Below are 18004 nucleotides of genomic sequence, written 5' to 3'. Positions count from 1 at the left end.
GACAGAACTGAACATTATTTGTTTGAAATGATTTTGTGTGGAAAGTACATCTAAGCCACCAGGCTGGTGGTCTGGTGGTGGGCTGGTGGGGAAAGTACATCTAAGCCACCAGGCTGGTGGTCTTAAATGGAATCCTAAAATTTATTTCATTTACCAAGCATGAGCAACCAATAACATTATTCACATTATTATATAGTGTGACAACATCAGCTACTATGCGTCTAGTTGAAAGGGAGCATATATGCAAATGATATGATATCTCAGAAAGAGGTAGACCCATCTTATAGTTAACATATCGTAGGAACTTTCTCTGAACTCTCTCTGAGTTAGCAATATTTACATCATAAATAGGTCACCAGATTTGAGATGCATATTCTAACTGAGACCTCACCGGTGAGCAGTACAATAATTTAATTCAATTAAAGCTTTTAAAATGTTTCGTATTTCTAATGACAAACCCAAGAAACCCACTTTTCAAAGAAAGATGCTGATGATCTAAAATGTGACGACTTAATTCCATGTATTGAGTTCTTGAGCGCCAGTGGAGAAGAGATTGTTATATTACATCGTCAATTTTCTAGCTTGATTTCATTTTTTGAAACGAAATCAGATGGCGATCCCGATGAAACTATTTAAATTTGAAGTTGCACCAGCAGTGGAAATTTTACTTCAAAACTGCTAAAAACATCGAATACTTCACTGTTTACTTTTGTATAAGCGCACATAACGCGAATGTTGAAAGAGTTTTCTCACTAATTAATGCGCTATGGAGCAAATAAAGGAACAGACTTAGTGTGGAGTCAGTAAAAGCGTTGATTCTTATGTAAAGACTCATAATTATCTATCTACGAGTGTATATATATATATATATATATAAACGAATGCATGAAAGTTTGTCCTTTATTGACTCAATAACTACTGGACCGATTTACATGTGATTTTTCGCAAAATAATCGAATTTACGTGAATTAGGTTTATAAATAATAATATCTTCAATATGTTCATCAGAAAAAAGATAGGAGTGAATATGTGTTTTTCTTCGAACTTCCAGTATTGCATTCGACTAATATGCATTTTCCAAAAATATCGTAGAATGTATTTTTTAAATTCCAAACATAAATTATTTTTAATGTATTCTGAATTGATTCATTTCCTTACAATATCTTAATTTATACATATTAACTTATTTTTAATGTGTTTTTAGTAATGGTTAAATAATTTAAACTGACATTTGATACATTTTTTAAAAACGGATTCTTACACAAAATGCACCACTGATGGTAAGTTGTGCAGAGTCAAACATTTGCAAAAAGAATTCTATGTTTGAGAATGAATTATTTCGGAAATGAACCATAAACAAGTACCTAGGTACCTAATTAAATTCAATATTTGAATATGAATAATTTTTAGTTTTGGAATTCAATCGTAAACAAGTACCTAGATACCTACTTATCAATGAAAAGTCTCTTTCCTTTTATCCGAACTGTTTCTGCAAGCTTTCACGACACAATCAGGCATTTTCCTTTTCATTTATTTTGGTTTCGAATATCAATGTCAAGCTCACGTCAAAACACGGCTGGAGGTTAATGAGGGCTCAGGGTAAATCGCGCTCTGAATTTTCTTCATTAACACGTATTTCCGTATTTTCTCTCTGAATTATAGCACAAGGGCAGTAATTTTTGCATGATTTTGATTTGAGTACGAAGAGGACTCTTAGCCAATCACATGAAGAGATGAAACTAAAAACGAACCCCTATTACGAATATATAAATTGCTCAGAAAAGTCCAAAATAAATAACGTGCATCCTAATTTACGAAAAAATGTTTGTTCAACCAGCTAATAGCAGGCAAGCCAATGTTCGGACAGGATAACGTCTGTCAGGTCCGCTAGTCTATTATAAATATAAGAACTTGCAAAAATTTACAGTTCGACCAAAAATTATTATTAAAATAAAGTAAATTAAATGAAATCTTGTTTAATTTTATCAGTTCTCCTTTTTCAAATTATCGTCATCATTATCATCATAAGCTCGACAGCCCTGGGTGGGCTTGGCTGTATCCAGGAGTCTCTTTCACTCTTGCCGGTCTGCTGCCTATCCTCTCCAGTTCCTCACTTCCAACGTTGTCGTACTCTCACTGATGCAGTCCATCCATCGTATTTTGGGCCTTCCTGGTCTTCGTCGTCCTTGTAGCACACAAATATTACCACCTGGCCCTATAACCCTATACTCGCCGCGCCATGTTATCTTCCCGCTGTTTCGGCCGTTTTTATACCATAGTAAAAATCCACTCGGCATAATTATTTATTTATTTAATGGCAGGTTAACACACAAACCAGTACACCGCGAGGGCGACTAATCTCCATTCGATTTCTTTTTGCAATTTTTTTACCTACCTTTAGAACTAAATAAATAAAACAAAAAATATAATTAGTATCCACCCACCCTACTTTTACAATGCCGTGTGGATTGGTACGATACATATAAAATGGATCGTTCACGATAGGCCCATTTTGCGCTTCCGTTCAAATCCACACGGTAAAATTCGGGTGGATTATATTTTTTACAGGTTATTGCGTTTTCCTAGCTTTAATTAAATAAAAATAATAAAATAATAATTATAATGCAATCAGTATCAATCCACCCTTTGTTATTTTACCTTGCTATTTAGATTTTTTTTTACCATGGTTTGCAATGAACCTTTGACACCTGTTTTAGAGTCCTTATGTACTTATGAATTTTTAAAAAGGTTTTGAAATACAATTATTGTAAATGCGTAAAAACGAAGCTTCACGAGAGTGTGTATAATTAAATTGCGTTTTAAAATACTATTTTAGAACGTGCCTTTTACTTACATTATGCATACTTATATTTAGTAGTTAAATTAAGTTTTTTGATATTTCGCAAATAATGTATGCAGTTACATTTTTGTAGGTTAGTTTTGTAGTGACCATTTTGCTGCTCAAATAGCAAGGATGAGAAAAATTGTATTTTAAACATGTATCTATATCTCTAGTCATCCGGATTGCCAAATATCTACCGTACATTCACGGTGACTGGACCGCTGTGCACGTGCAAATCACGAGCCCACTGCGTGATATCGCGTGATTGCCCCATTTCGCACCACGGAAAAAATCTACACGCTATGATAAAATACAATATAGTGGATCAATATTTATTGTTTTACAATTATTTATTTATTTAATGCCTGGCAAACGTAATAACCAGTACACCATGAGACCGAATAATCTCCAGTCGATTTCCTTTTGCAGGATTTTTACATGAGAGTACTCGCTAAATTTAAATAATGATTTTGATTAAATTATCATTAAAATCTCTTTTGCTAAGTTTTATTATATTATTGGAATCGGGTTGTGGTCCCGTGGCTAGTGTTGTAGACTCACGGATCAGAGGTCCGAGGTTCGAACCCCACTCCACCCCAACTTGATTTCCATTTTCTAAAAGTGAGTTATTTAAAATTCGTTTAAAATAGTCACCAAAATTGAAATATTTGGGTAAATTATAAGAACGCTAATATTTTTTTTTTGAAATACTATATTAACCGAGACGTTTTTATTGATATATTTAATACTGTTAATGTCAATAACTATTGAGTTTTACAAAAAAAAAACAAAAATAGAAACATTCAAATAGGCATTAACGAATCTAATAAATGTCAATCCACTATAATTTTACCGTGCCGTTTAGATTAAGATGATTTGTGTGAAATAGGCTATATTCCGTCGAATATCACGCGGCTGGTTTGTTCATTTGAAAATTCTTGTAATAATGAACGGACTTTAGATCGTTATCAGGAAATAAAAAAGGTTTAAAGACTTTGCTGGACATGTTTAAGTAGGTTTTTTAACGAGATTCCAATTCGCCGTATTATATTAAAAGCTTTATTGCTTGTCTGGCACTCATTGATAATTGTAGTTTTACTGTATTTATCCTGAAACGATTTTTATTTCATTCCATTAAATATTAAAACTGTGTTATAAAATGCTAAAAAAAAATTTAAACGTAAGTATATTCATTTCAATAAGTAAATTTGAAAAAAAATATATATACCAGTTAAATAATAATGGTTAAAGCTTGAAATTGTTTATGAAAAAATACAGATTTAAAATTATTTCTATCAGTAAAATTTTATATTATATAATTTTATGGATGAAATAATTCCCCTAAAATGCTTTTTAGTTAAAAATGTGTATTTCAGAATGTTTCTTTTATTAAGTAAAGTCGATAATGTGTTTACTGCGGTGGAAACACTTATCCTGGGTTCTGGTTCTGTTTCACACACTCAGAATTAAATTCCTCATTTGTTTGGACACAGACAAAATTTAAATTGAAAAGAATGTCTAATTTTTGTCATAATATGGTTGTGAATCTCCTTTATAGTTTTTTTATTAATACATTCATTGTGTTTTATGGTCTGTTACAGAATATAAATCACCGCAGTATGAAACTCTAGGATTCAACCTTGTGAAAGATCATCTAGTTAATTTAGGATATCCCAAAGAAATTATGGAATTTGAATATGATCCATCTTTTCCTATAAGGTAATTATTTTATAATTGTTTTTATTTTAACACCCTGAATGGATGCGAAATACATTTTTAAATATTTAATTTGTACAAATAAATAAAACTTAATTACTTTGATAAATTTATGTATTTTCCAGTATTTGTGTAAATTAAAAATAATGTGGTTACAATAAAAGAAAATCTTCTTCTGTACTTATTATTTCTGCATGTTTGAATCAAAGAAGACATTTTGGTTAAATTATTACATACTCAAGGATTAAAATTGTCATATTATTGATTTGTTTTATAGAAATACATAATATTATTATTTTTTTATATAAACCCCTCACTAGGCACAATCCCATCTCGAGGCATTCATTTACAATATTTATTTTGACTACCTAATTATGATAGTATTGAATATCATTTCAAATAATTAAGCAAGCAATAATCACAAAAATTGAATAAAAATTTAAACAATTTTTTTACTAGGGAAGAATTCAATAAACCCTTAATTATTTACCTCGAAAATAAGCTACTGCACTAATGCATGTTAACACCATTTAATGGAGGCGGATTTATACATTTTTAAGATAGCGTAATCTTTTAAAAGTATTAGTTTATATTATGAAACAATGAAATGTTATAATTTTAATCTCTTGGTGGCATACGGTTCGGAACACTGTTTATGAACTGGACTGTACAAAGGAGCAATATATTTAATTTCTGTCTGTAACAATAGAAACCTAAATCATAACATAATTAAAATTCAAACAGAAGGTTAAGAAATATGTGTTAAATTAAATTAAATTGTTATTATTGGAGCACACATAAGAATATGTTTATGTGTGCCCTATTTTAAGATTTGAAAAATAAATGTTTATGTCTATATAAATCTAAATAATATATAATCTGTACATTACAAACACATTTAAGTAATGCAGTTATCAAACTTCACCATATAAAATTACTCTATTTGAGATGGTAAACAAACAATCTTTCTCTCAAAAGAAAGTTTTTTTTAAATGTAACCTATTTATTAAATTTATCATGTTTTGATAGAATGAAACACTATTAGCGAAACCCCTCATTTAAAGTACATACAACCTATATACGTTTCCAATCAATTTTACTGTAATGTATTTTTAACAAAATTATTTTCAGAGGCTTGTGGTTTGACACTCTTTATGGAAACCTATTAAAAGTTGACGCCTATGGTAATATTCTGGTTTGCGTCCATGGATTTGAGTTTTTGAAACAGTAAGTATAATCCTAACCCATTTATTTCTCTATTTTTGATTATTTAAACATTTTAAGAGCATGATACATCAAATTTTTATCTTGTATTGAATGATTCTGTAATTCTTAATACTTAAATGTATGAATATTTAACTAAATAATATTCTGTATTAAATATAAACAAGTAAACATGATGTTTTTCAGTACCTACTAATTTTGTCACAAAGATTTCATTTTAGACAAGTTAAATAACTAATACAAATTTATATGTTTTTAATTCCGACCAAATTGATGTGTGTAACTCACAATCAAATTTATGTTTGAATCTGGGAGAGTGACTTTTGATTTTCATTTTGCTTGTAATTTCAACATTGTTAAATCAAAATGATTTTCTAACTGTTTTGTTTACAAACTGGTACCATTATTTATTTATTTATCACATACACTTTTGTTGTAATACATGATTCGTTTTTAGTTCCAACTAGCTAGGAGTTTCCTGTGTTAAGTCAGGACTTTTTTCTGTTCATATTATACATATTGCAAATAAATTTTAATTGATGTAATTATAATTTTATTATGTGAAATTAGTTAAAATAATAATAATTTAAGTCTTGGAACTCCTTCATTAATATGATTTTCATTTATTTCAGTTCTCAAGTGTATGAATTATACCCAAATAAATTTCTGCAGTTGGACGAATCAAGAGTTTACGTACAAAATACCCTCTTCAATCTCCCAGAAACTTATCTGTTAGCATGTCTGATTGATTTCTTTACCAATTCACCACAATACACAAGGTATGTAATATTATTTGTATTAAAAGTTAATGTTACAAATTCGAAACAATTTTTGAAATAACACTTGGTGAAGAATACTATGTCTATAATTTATGTTTTTTTATACTCTAATATCAAAATGAACATCTAAAAAACATGTTATTAAGCAAATACCCTGCTGGATTTTGTAAATACTTCCTAATTACTGCTTATTTCGGATTATTCATATGTAATTTATTAGTTAGCTCAATTTCAATCTACCATTTTTAACTTAACTGTTTTTTGTAGTCAGTAGCATGGCTTACATCAACCATATATCATTTTTAGGTTTAAGGCTGTAATCTGTTATTAAAATTCTCTGGTTCCCACCAATTGCTTGAAATATACCATTTCAAGATGAAACAAGTAAAAAAAATATCCATTAACATCGTACGTTCGTCAATTTGTTACAAACTCTTCATATTTTATTTGCCAAAAAGAGAAAGAAGAGAGATAGACATAATTTTTGCATGATTATTTGATAGGTTAAATCTGAAATGGCAGTTTGCATTAGGTACCTGACTTTACTGTACAAATGATTACTGTCAATTTCTGTGTCCTAGCATATTTGTATTTTTGAATTTGACAGCTGACAGCGGTATTTTAATGAAAAGGTGTATCATGTCACTAAAATTAATGCTAAAACGACATGCAGTAGTTCATAATAATGCACACTTCTATAAACTGTCTTTAATAATATTGTTTTCAAGAGAACAATTTTTATAAAAAGTGAACAGTATCAAGTGTTGTAAAGTTACAATACCCGCTCTGGAAGCTTTTTATACTATTGAGCGAATGACAAAAACAGTGTTTTTACAACTTACTTACACCACAATAAATGTATAAGTCGGAGTGGGTTTTACAACCCACTTGAATATTTATTTTGATATTTCAACACAATGGAATGCAATTTGTGACTATCAGTCATATCATTTTGTTGATTTATTGAAACATAAATAAATTATACTTCTATATCACCTTTGTAAACCTCATTATTATTACTTTTTTTTTCAGAGAAAAGACCGGTGTAAGAGGCGGTGATTTAGCCATGTCCTTCAAATCCATTTTTCAAGATGTAAGAAACGCCGTTGACTATGTCCATATACACGGAGACCTGAAGTCTAGAACCATCGAGAACCTTGAGGATTACGTGAAGAAGGATGAGAGATTGCCGATGTTCCTCACTAGGATAAGAGAAAGTGGAGCCAAAGTCTTCCTGCTCACCAATAGTGGATACACTTTTACTAATAAAATCATGACATATTTATTTGACTTTCCACATGGAGCTAGGGTATGTAAAAACTTGATGATTTAAATATGCAAAACACCCATAAGATTATATTTTTTTAGATTTAAAAAAATAAAACTTGGTACATTCATCATCATTCCATATTCACACCTGGTGGTGCATCGGGCACTGCATTGTTACACCAGTCGCAGTGTATCTTGATTATCTGTTGTTATATAAAGGCAAAGTGATCAGTCTTACGCTTCAGGTCCAGGGATTATGAAATATAGCAGTGTTACAACACACTTTAATGAACAATGTCAACCTTGTGATTAAAATACAATATGTCTGCTAATTAATATAATTTATTTTATTGCTCAGTTTTCATTTTCTCTTTTTTCGTCATCTTACTGAATGTGTTATTTACAGCCCGAAGATCCTCACAGGGATTGGAAGACATACTTTGATATCATCGTGGTAGATGCTTGCAAACCTCTATTCTTCGGGGAAGGAACAATTCTTAGGCAAGTGGACACAAGAACAGGAGCTTTGAGAGTTGGTACACATATGGGACCATTGCAGAAAGAGCAAGTTTACTCTGGAGGTAAATATTTAAATAAAAGCTATATATTTAGCTAGAGATTCAATCTAAATCCACGGAAGTATTTCCTGAGCAATTATGGTTGGAATAAGCTGCCACAAGAGCTAATCTTAATGTGTAGTCTCAATGGGTTCAAAAATGGACTAGATTTGTTTTCGGAAAAGTTAAAGTGCGCCAACAAATAACTTTCGTTTAAATAGATTTAAACATATTAGCTTTAAGCTGCTCGCTTAAAATTAATAATAATAATATTGGGTAACATAAGTTGAGTCCGTTTTCTTTCCTAATTTAAAAATGAGCAACAAAATAAAAAAATGGTGATTATACGTCATTCAAAAGAAAATTTTCCGCTCTAGAAGATATTGTTTGCTTTTACGGTACATGTATTATTTTATTTGATTACAAGCCTTCAGCTCCTTTTGATGGTTTTTGAACAAGTATGGCCAAAGAACAATTCATTATACAAGCAGATATTAATAGTAAATGTTGACAAAACATTTCTGAAAAAATTAACTCAATGGCTAATATGTAACAAGGCTTTATATTGATTAATTTTTTATGTTAACATTTTATTTTTTGTACTTATATTTTGTGTGAAAAATACGTATGATTTATATATATAAATGTATATATATTTTGAATCCTTTATTTCTTAATAATGTTAATATTACTTTTTAAATTTATATGATTCCTTAAACTTTTTTCTTTGTAAAGGAAAAAGGTCTTTTATGATAAACCATCACATTAATAAAAAATGTGTATAGGTACATAACCTATATCTAGAAATTTCGGAAAGGTTCATTCTAACAAGGTGTTTGTTTAATCTGTAGTGCCCTGTAAGGGCTCTAGCGATAACCCTCACTTGATTTCTGCTTTTAATTTTTATCAGGTCAAAAGCAAACCTTCGCAGTATCCTTTTATTAGTTTCTTCGCATGTGAACTTGTATAATTTATGCCAACAATTTTTTAAATATTATTTTTGATTTGCTGAATGAAAGATGAAAATTTAATAAATCTCAACGAATTCTCTTTTCTTTATAGGTTCCTGTGATGTGTTCACCGAATTGATCGGAGCAAAAGGAAAGGATGTTCTGTATATCGGTGACCACATATTCGGCGATATTCTCAAGTCCAAGAAGATTAGAGGATGGAGAACCTTCCTCATAGTCCCGGAGCTGGTGCAAGAACTGCACGTGTGGACTGACAAGTGCCAACTATTTGCCGAGCTACAGAGCCTAGATATAATGCTCGGGGAGATGTACAAGTTAGTAAAAAATATTCAGTTCCTCTTATATGGGCCTTATTTATTTTTTTTACAATCAATTTTTACATTGAAATAGGCAAATAAGTGTTCTTCCTAGGGGACCCACTTTGCTAATTTATAACTGAGTATCCAACTAACGAAAGAGGTTCTATTCAGCCATCTATCGTTGGATGTTTTATCTGGGTTACACAACATTTTTCATAAAATTTCCTCTGTCACTCCTATCAAGATTCAATTGGATGGCGTTGCCATTTTCATTTTTTTCAAAAAATTAAGAATATGTTATGTTTAAATTAGGAAAACTTATACCGAAACCTGGCTGACGAATATTTTATAAAATTTATTAGCCACTTTGATAGCAAAATTTACTTTATTGGTGATTTTTTACCCATTGAAAACAAACACATCAACCTAGTCGATGCAAATAATTGTTGTTGACCTTTTTCATGCTGAATAAGAATTGTTTTAGATTTGTGTAAATTTGAACATTTATAATATGGACTTCAGACGCTGATTACTCTGTTCATTAAAATGTAAATTGTTATTTCTTGACCATCTTTTCTATTTTTATAGTCTTGTCTTAACCCCTGTTTTTTATATAATTAAATTGTGAATGCTCAGTGGTTTATTTATTTTTTTAATAAGTTAGCACATAAATGCGTAGAATATTCAAATTTATGAAAAAATTGATGCAATCTCAATTGGATAGTAATGTTTTTTTTGTAAAAATAGTGATAACCAAGTTGTATTCATCCTATTAATTACAACTTAATTAACAAAAAAATACAGAACTGTTTATTATCAATATATTAATATTATAAATGTGAAAGTGTGTTTGTGTTTCTTTCACGTCTCAGCGGAGCGACCAATTGACATATTTTATTGCACATAAATAACTGAAGAGGTGAGAAGTAAAAAAGGATACATATTTTTCATCCCGAATTTGAAAAAGTACAAATAATGAAATGTGCAATTTATCAGCAATGAGCAACATTATTTGAAAATGAAGGTGGGATGTCAAAGAGAATCAATTTCAATAAATTTATAGCATTGACTTGCTTTATCTATGGTTCTAGTTTGGTTTGCTTTTCACTTTGGATTTGCGAACAGAATAACGATGCTGCGTCACAATATCCAAATGCATTGTCATATTTTTTCCATAGCGATAGAGACCAAACCAGCAATCGAAACAAGCTACTTTCTGTCTCTAAAAAAATAATTATTCCATCGGAAAAATTCGAAAACTTATTAATTACCCAACTAATTTCTCCCTAACATCATGCGATCGAAGCCGTGGGTAAAAAGCTAGTATACCTTTAAACAGGAAGTGCTGTACTCCAGTCATATATATTTTTTTTCATAGTGCGCTGGTTAATGCAATTTGATTAAATCATCTTGTTATTTTAGATTTCATCTTAAGAGTATCTAGGCATTTCACCATTTCTCGTAAAATATATTTATATTCTTTCCGCTCCATAAGTTTTGCATGTTCATAGGTACATTTAAATCATCTTTTCAATTAAATTCACTTTTTTATTTCAGAAATTTAGACTCTAGCACAAAAGAGAAACCAGATATCTCTAAACTTCGCACTTCTATCAGAGATGTAACCCACAAGATGGATCTTGCCTATGGAATGATGGGTTCTCTCTTCAGATCTGGATCCAGGCAAACATTCTTTTCATCTCAGGTAATTATACTTCTATTTATATGTCGAATTTCAGAAGGAAACTGCTTTTTGATAAACAGTTCGTGCCATGTTTTAACCGAGTATTAAACTCCAAATCATTATACGAAACAGCTATCTAAAAATACCAAATACCTATAAGTACGTGAAATAAAAAATCTGTGTCTTTTTTATTTACTTTTTATCTTTTACAAAATGAAATTTCTTAAGTTATTCAACACTTTAATTAAGTCCTACAATGTAAAATGAAATAAATTATTTACAACAATTAATTATATCACTATTTTAAGAGAATTTTGACGATTGATTTCGAGCATTGTTTTTCTGTCACTCTCTCGCAAATGCCTCCCTGGTACTGTGCAAAAAGACGACTGCATGTCGGACTGATTTATGCCTAACTAAAATTGACAAAATGAACTTTTTGCTGTCCCATTTTCTGCACTCCAAAACTGAATCGATTTGGTTGTTTTTTTTTTCAAGAAAGAGTATTAGAATGAAATTTTTTGTGTTGATACCTTTTCCATTTTTCAAAATTATTTATCATATTTGTATACCATACATCCGAAGACAACAGATAAAACTGGGCGTTATTAGGGGTTTTTGGATGGTCCTATCTCCTATAAGAAACAACTAATAAACAAAACAAAACAAAAGGGACATGCTCATAGTAAATATCTATATTGTGTAAAAAAAACCACTGCTCTAGTGCCATAATCCAGGGAGAAAATACTGGAAAAAGGTTTGTATAAAGAAAACACATTTCCTCTTAAGTCTCCAACTAGTAAAATCATGAATTTTGTATGTATTTGAAAATAACAAATTTTGAAAAAGAACCAGAAGATATTCTTTCTTCCGAATAATTATCACTTCCTCACATTTCCTGACTCTGAAACATTCTTTAGAATTCACGTTTCTTGTTTTACAGTTTGCTGTTGATATTTTTTAGGTTGTCCGTTATGCTGATTTGTACGCAGCGTCCTTCCTGAACCTGATGTACTATCCTTTCTGCTACATGTTCCGAGCCCCTGCCATGTTACTTCCTCACGAATCCACCGTCGCTCATGAGCAAAGATTCCACATGGATACTCCATCTATTGATAGGTAAAAACATCACAAAGATTTATTTAAATTCGCATAAATTTATTTGCGGGCTGCTGTTGTTTAGACAGCTCAAAACATTCTATCGATAGACTTTAACTTTAGAAAAAACTGTTTTTCTTTCTGAATCAAATCTGATTACTGAATCCATTATTAATGTAATGACTACTGACAAAAATAAATCTAGTTTTTTTTAGAATACTGATACATGTATTTGTATCATCAAATTTTAATTTATGTTAACACAGAGAGTATAGCCTAAACTTAACACAGGTTATGTGAAATTATTGTTGCGGGAAATGGTAAAGGATTGAGATTTAACCAAACAAGAATATTACCAGTTTAAGTTTTTAATAGAGAATAACAACTAATCGGGGAAAATGTTAAAAATGTGTTCAATGTTTAAAGCGCATTTTTACAATTCTAATAATATAAATAACTATCAATGTATAAAAATGAAGTTTTTATTCTTAATTTTCGAGTTTAAAAACTAGTACATACAAAACGATTAGCAGTTAGCATCACGTCACTATGACGTCAAACGCCACGCCCGCTGAGTGCACTTCTAACAAACGTTGCGTACAATTATGGCGCGGAAACATAATATGTGCCGTTTGTTCCATAGAACGCAAAGCGTCTTGTTTTTAGGTATATTCGGGTAAAAAAATTATCCGACGTCTCATGGAAAAATAAATACTATTACCATCGTAATTTTTAACTTATTTTAAAATAATAATATTAAAAAAAGACAAATGACCTTATTCTTGATTCATTTATGTAGGTACAACTTTTCGTACAATATGTATGAACATTGGGAGTTTTATTGCTTTTAAAGTCAAACCCTCTAGAGCGGCACTGCACGGTAACACAAAATATTATTTTCACTCTTTTGGATGAAACGAATCACACTACAGCTGCGCTACACTCCATATGTGCAGCAACGCTGTAGTGCGATTTGAGCTTAAGCAATATCTTCCAACTAACCAAAACAGATTGGCATAAGTTTGGCAATGTTTGTACATTCTGATTTTACATTTATGAACTTTATACTTGATCAATTTACCCACATAATACCACATGCTATATCATTATAGCTGAGTATACTGGAGGATTTTACTTGCATTCCTATTTCAGATTTGTTATTGTTTATTTCACTAGTCAAATTACGTTACTCATTGATTTATGTAAGATTTCAATTAAATATTATCATCCGTTCGTCAACCTCGTGGTGTGATCATCAGCGCATTTTCCTACCATGCTAGAGGTCTGATGTTCAATTTCCGATATGGTTAATGGAAATATTTATTTAAAAGAGTTTTTACACTAGAATATTTCATAGTCCCTGGACTAGTACCTGAAGCGTAAGACTGATCATCTACCGTTATGTAACAATAATGATCAAGATACACTGCGATTGGTGTATCGTTGCAGTGCCCCATGCACCATTAGGTGCAGAAAGGGAATGATGATAATGATTATCATCCATTCATATGACAATTACCGCAATTCCATTCAAAGTATTATTAAAACTACAATAAAGTTTACGAGTAATGATTATCTGAATAATTTCAGTTCAGTGCTACAGGAAATTGGATATAAAAAATGTTTTCTTACACGTAAAAATTAGAGCATTTGCTGCGAAACTTCTTGAAAATGTATGAATGGTTTTAATAAATACTAACCACTTTAAATAATGTTGCGAGTTCGTGTGTCAACCAATGATAAGTGTTGTGATAGATTTCCAATTAACGGGAAGCCAATTCACTAATCAACAGAACTCACCGTAGACAACTTGTGACGTCACAGGCAGAGCGATTTTAAAATTGGGAAACTTAAAAAATCACAATGTTGATAATACGATGCATAGATTTTGATTGTTTGTATTTGGCTTAGTTTGGTAGTCTATTAACAAATAAAAATATAAATAAAAACCACTAAATTTTTTTAATTTGTATTTATAAGTATTAATAACAATTTCATTAAATAAAATTTTAATTCTTAGGTCCAGGCACTCCAGCAAAGGGTTCAATTCAATGTTACCGACATCACCATCAATTGACTATGAAAATATGCCCTACCCTACTGATGAGGTGAGAATCCTTATTTTTTCTTGGTGTTTATTTTCTTTGGTTTCTTTTTGAATATTTATTCAGTTTCAGACAACTTCACAATAGTTTTTAAAGTTTTTTTTTCAGAACTTTAATTAGTATTGTTTTATTATGACAAGACTCTCGTAAGAGTCTTTTGATAATCTTAACTGCTCTGTTAAGAATCAAATATTGTCGGTTGGCGTGCATTACCAGCAATTTATAATTTTGGGAAAAATTGTATTTTCATATGGGGATTTTTGATTCTTACAGGATGTCTCTTTATCATACAATATGCGTAGAAGCAATAGTAGGTAAAAGTAGTTTTTCTGAGGAAGAACAGAACTGCAGAGGGAGTAAATAATGAGTACACACTGACCGCCGATATCTTCTATAATACTTATTACTTTCCATTTTTAAACAATTATTTTGTGATAATATTATGAGTTTGTTCAAATGTTTTTAGACAAAAGACTGGATTTCACCCTCTAAGAGATTAACAAATTAAAACAGAGATAGAAAACATTTAAGAAAAGGAAATATGGAAGTCTAGGCATTTACAGGGCTTAAGACCTGTCATTGGTTGGTTTAAGTGATCACTACACACTGTGTAACATTCACCATTTTGCCTGTGTTTAAACATCCATATTTCTACAGTTCTTGATCTATTGATTTTAGTGTAGTTAAGGAGCTGTTACCTTGAGCTGTACCCATTTCTGTTGTAATTTGTTTAACTTTAGAGCCCATAAATCAAAACTAGTTTTAAGATCCGTTTAAGTCCTTTTTACACACACTTATTCATTTGTTTTGCCTTTTTAAACATTATTTCCTAATTGATTATGCAATCAAATTTTAATGTGTTTGTTGTACTTTTTTTCTAAAATTTTGAATAAATATATTTTTTCTGTTTTCCTATAGAATCAGCTGGCGATTGGAAATGGTGTTTCTTCCTCTGGCCAAATGTCTTCCAACATCCCTCACGTTCGTCCGGAAACTCCGAAAACCCTCACACATACTCACGATGAGGACTGCTCTGAAGATAGCAGCGAAGATGGAGCTAACGATGAACCGTTGCAAAAAAAGAAGTAGCCCCCTAGTTCAACCAAGACTTAAAATTGTGTACATTACGCATTCTCTTTTATTCTAAGTTACAGCCCGTTCAAATCCTTTTAGTTAATATCTTTTTCTTTACTCCTCAATTATTAATCTTCGGGGGTATTTATTAGTACAATTAAATGTTTGGATTCATAGGTAACAAGATTTATATCACTGGCAATTTTTATCTGGTCCGGTCTATTTTCTGTCTATTTTTCTGCTCTCCGAATGCTTAGCATTAATTTCAAGCTTTCATTTTGCTGTTCATTAATATTCCATACTATTACATAATATACAGTAAAACTCTAATTATCCGGATTATTGAGTGACAGATTTTATTGCTTTTGAAATAATACAGCGAATTGGAAACTTACTTAAACATGTCCAGCAAAGTTAATTGCACAATAAAATTTAAACGAACAACATTTTCCTAAAAACGATTTGTATATTTGGCAACCGGATGACTGAAGTTTGGATAAACGGAATTCTATAGTATCATTTTTTTTAAACGTTCTTATTTCAGCTACGTCAAATTTTTTTTTGAATAAAAATGCATGTTAACTTGTGCTTAGCCAACTGCTTAATCTTATCTGGATCTATTGGTGAAAAGGGCACTGTATTGCAATACTAATTTCAGTATACCATGACCATTCATTAGAGATATTAAAATAATTAGGCAGCCTCCGTGGCGTAGTGACTTGAAGGTTCTGGGTTTGATTCCCAGTGAGAATACGAAAATTTAATTTGAATTTTCTCAAGCCTGGGTGGTCTGCGCTTTAATTCACAACTAATTGGGCCTCCTGGCCTGTTGTACTTAACTGTCTTTTACCTTTCCAAGTAACAAAGTACATGCTTCCAAACTAACAAAGACTTTACAAATACTACATTATAAACATATTTAAAAATAAAATCAACGCATGTGCGTGTATTCTCAAATCCCAATTTTATGTTTCAATTTAGTAAATTTTCGTAGTTCTTTTATCTATCTAGCCAAAATTAAACAAAAAAAAACTTTTCAATTACCTGCTTCAAGCTCACCTCATTATCGAGAATTGTGTATTTTAAAATAAAATTTTGAAGCCCTTTATGATTTTCCGATATCTATTTTTTTACTATTACAACTTTGGTCTAAATCACTTGAATATAAAATATTAAATTTAGTGATTTTAAACTATTTATTTCCTGTTCGTAGTTTTAGTTTCTACTTTTAGGATTTGTTCGGTCTGTATATTACAATAACGACAATGAATTTGCTGTGAAACTGAAATATATTATTCAATTACTTTATGTTAATAGTTAGATTTTAATAGGTGAAAAGAATGTTTTTTATAGATCTGAGAGTGTAAAAAGTGTGTTCGGGTTCAGGATCGGCATTACAAATTTAGCATTTTCATTTTATTTAATTGACAATATTCTTACATCTTTTAAACCTAACTTACTAATTTTGTTAATATTTTTATTTAGCATAGAAGTATATTTATTTATTTTTACTGTATTTATAAAATGTATAAATTTAAAAAAGTACATATTCACTTTTCTGAGATGCGTTAGATATTTCTGTTTTTCATTTACAATAAAGATTTAAAAACTTTAAATAAGATGCCATTACTATCGATGAACATTATTTTTTTCAACAATGATTATGTCCAAATGCTTGCAGACTGGCTGGATTTCCTCCCTAGGGAGTTGTTCATATTTAAATTTATTTCAACAGAGAGGGAAAACATTTTTGAGAAGGGAATATGGAAGTCTGGGCATTTACAGGGCTTATGATCTGTCATTGGCTGGTTTAAGTGGCCACGTTACACACACTGTGTATGCCTAGACTTCCATATTCCCTTCTCAAAAATGTTTTCCCTCTCTGTTGAAATAGATTTAAATATTTTTTTCGTTCATATTAAGCATATTAACGGATTTTTGGACATTTAACGGCAAGCTTTCATAAGCCCTTAAAATTATATCGGCCTAATTCAAACACATTATGACTTGACGTGTTACGTAGTTTATTCGTCTTTCAAAAGGTGAAATACCTTATTTGGAAATGGAGAACCCGTTTTAAATCAAAGGTGTTCAACATCTGCTCAATTAAAAAAAAAAATGATTTAAAGCAATAATTGTAACAATTCTACTTCACTTGTAACATTGCTCAATTCAAAAGAACTTGAAATTTAAAATGCAATAATAAATACACATGCTGTATACCTATTGTGAGAAAGGCTTATTAAGAAACGTGAATAACTTCAATTATTTATATATAATGTAGTTATCAGTCTCTTTGTGTATAACTAAAATTATATTATATTATTATAATGTATAGAAATGTTTTTCAGAATTTTTATTGAGTAATTTACTTGTAAGCAATTAT

The 18004-nt window shown here is 30.5% G+C and overlaps 1 protein-coding gene across 13 annotated transcripts in view; it reads left to right on the top strand.

The window, feature by feature from the left end:
- Positions 1-16076, top strand: part of Nt5b (5' nucleotidase B) — a 103638-nt gene extending 87562 nt beyond the window's left edge. For all 13 annotated transcript variants that reach the window (XM_088232982.1, XM_088232974.1, XM_088232978.1 and 10 more), the window contains 10 exons: positions 4444-4561; positions 5690-5785; positions 6415-6561; positions 7594-7870; positions 8237-8411; positions 9450-9672; positions 11215-11362; positions 12306-12460; positions 14460-14547; positions 15463-16076. In XM_088232982.1, coding sequence (XP_088089108.1) covers positions 4444-4561; positions 5690-5785; positions 6415-6561; positions 7594-7870; positions 8237-8411; positions 9450-9672; positions 11215-11362; positions 12306-12460; positions 14460-14547; positions 15463-15633 — 1598 coding nt within the window. In that variant the 3' untranslated portion in view covers positions 15634-16076. The remainder of the gene's footprint in view (positions 1-4443; positions 4562-5689; positions 5786-6414; positions 6562-7593; positions 7871-8236; positions 8412-9449; positions 9673-11214; positions 11363-12305; positions 12461-14459; positions 14548-15462) is intronic.
- Positions 16077-18004: the final 1928 nt, after the last annotated feature.

The sequence above is a fragment of the Micrasema longulum genome, unplaced genomic scaffold (assembly GCF_059751315.1).
Source record: "Micrasema longulum isolate JH-2025_06_02 unplaced genomic scaffold, ASM5975131v1 h1tg001047l, whole genome shotgun sequence".
Lineage (NCBI taxonomy): Eukaryota > Metazoa > Arthropoda > Insecta > Trichoptera > Brachycentridae > Micrasema > Micrasema longulum.
The sequence above is the reverse complement of the archived record's forward strand: the minus strand, read 5'-3'. Positions and strand labels throughout refer to the sequence as shown.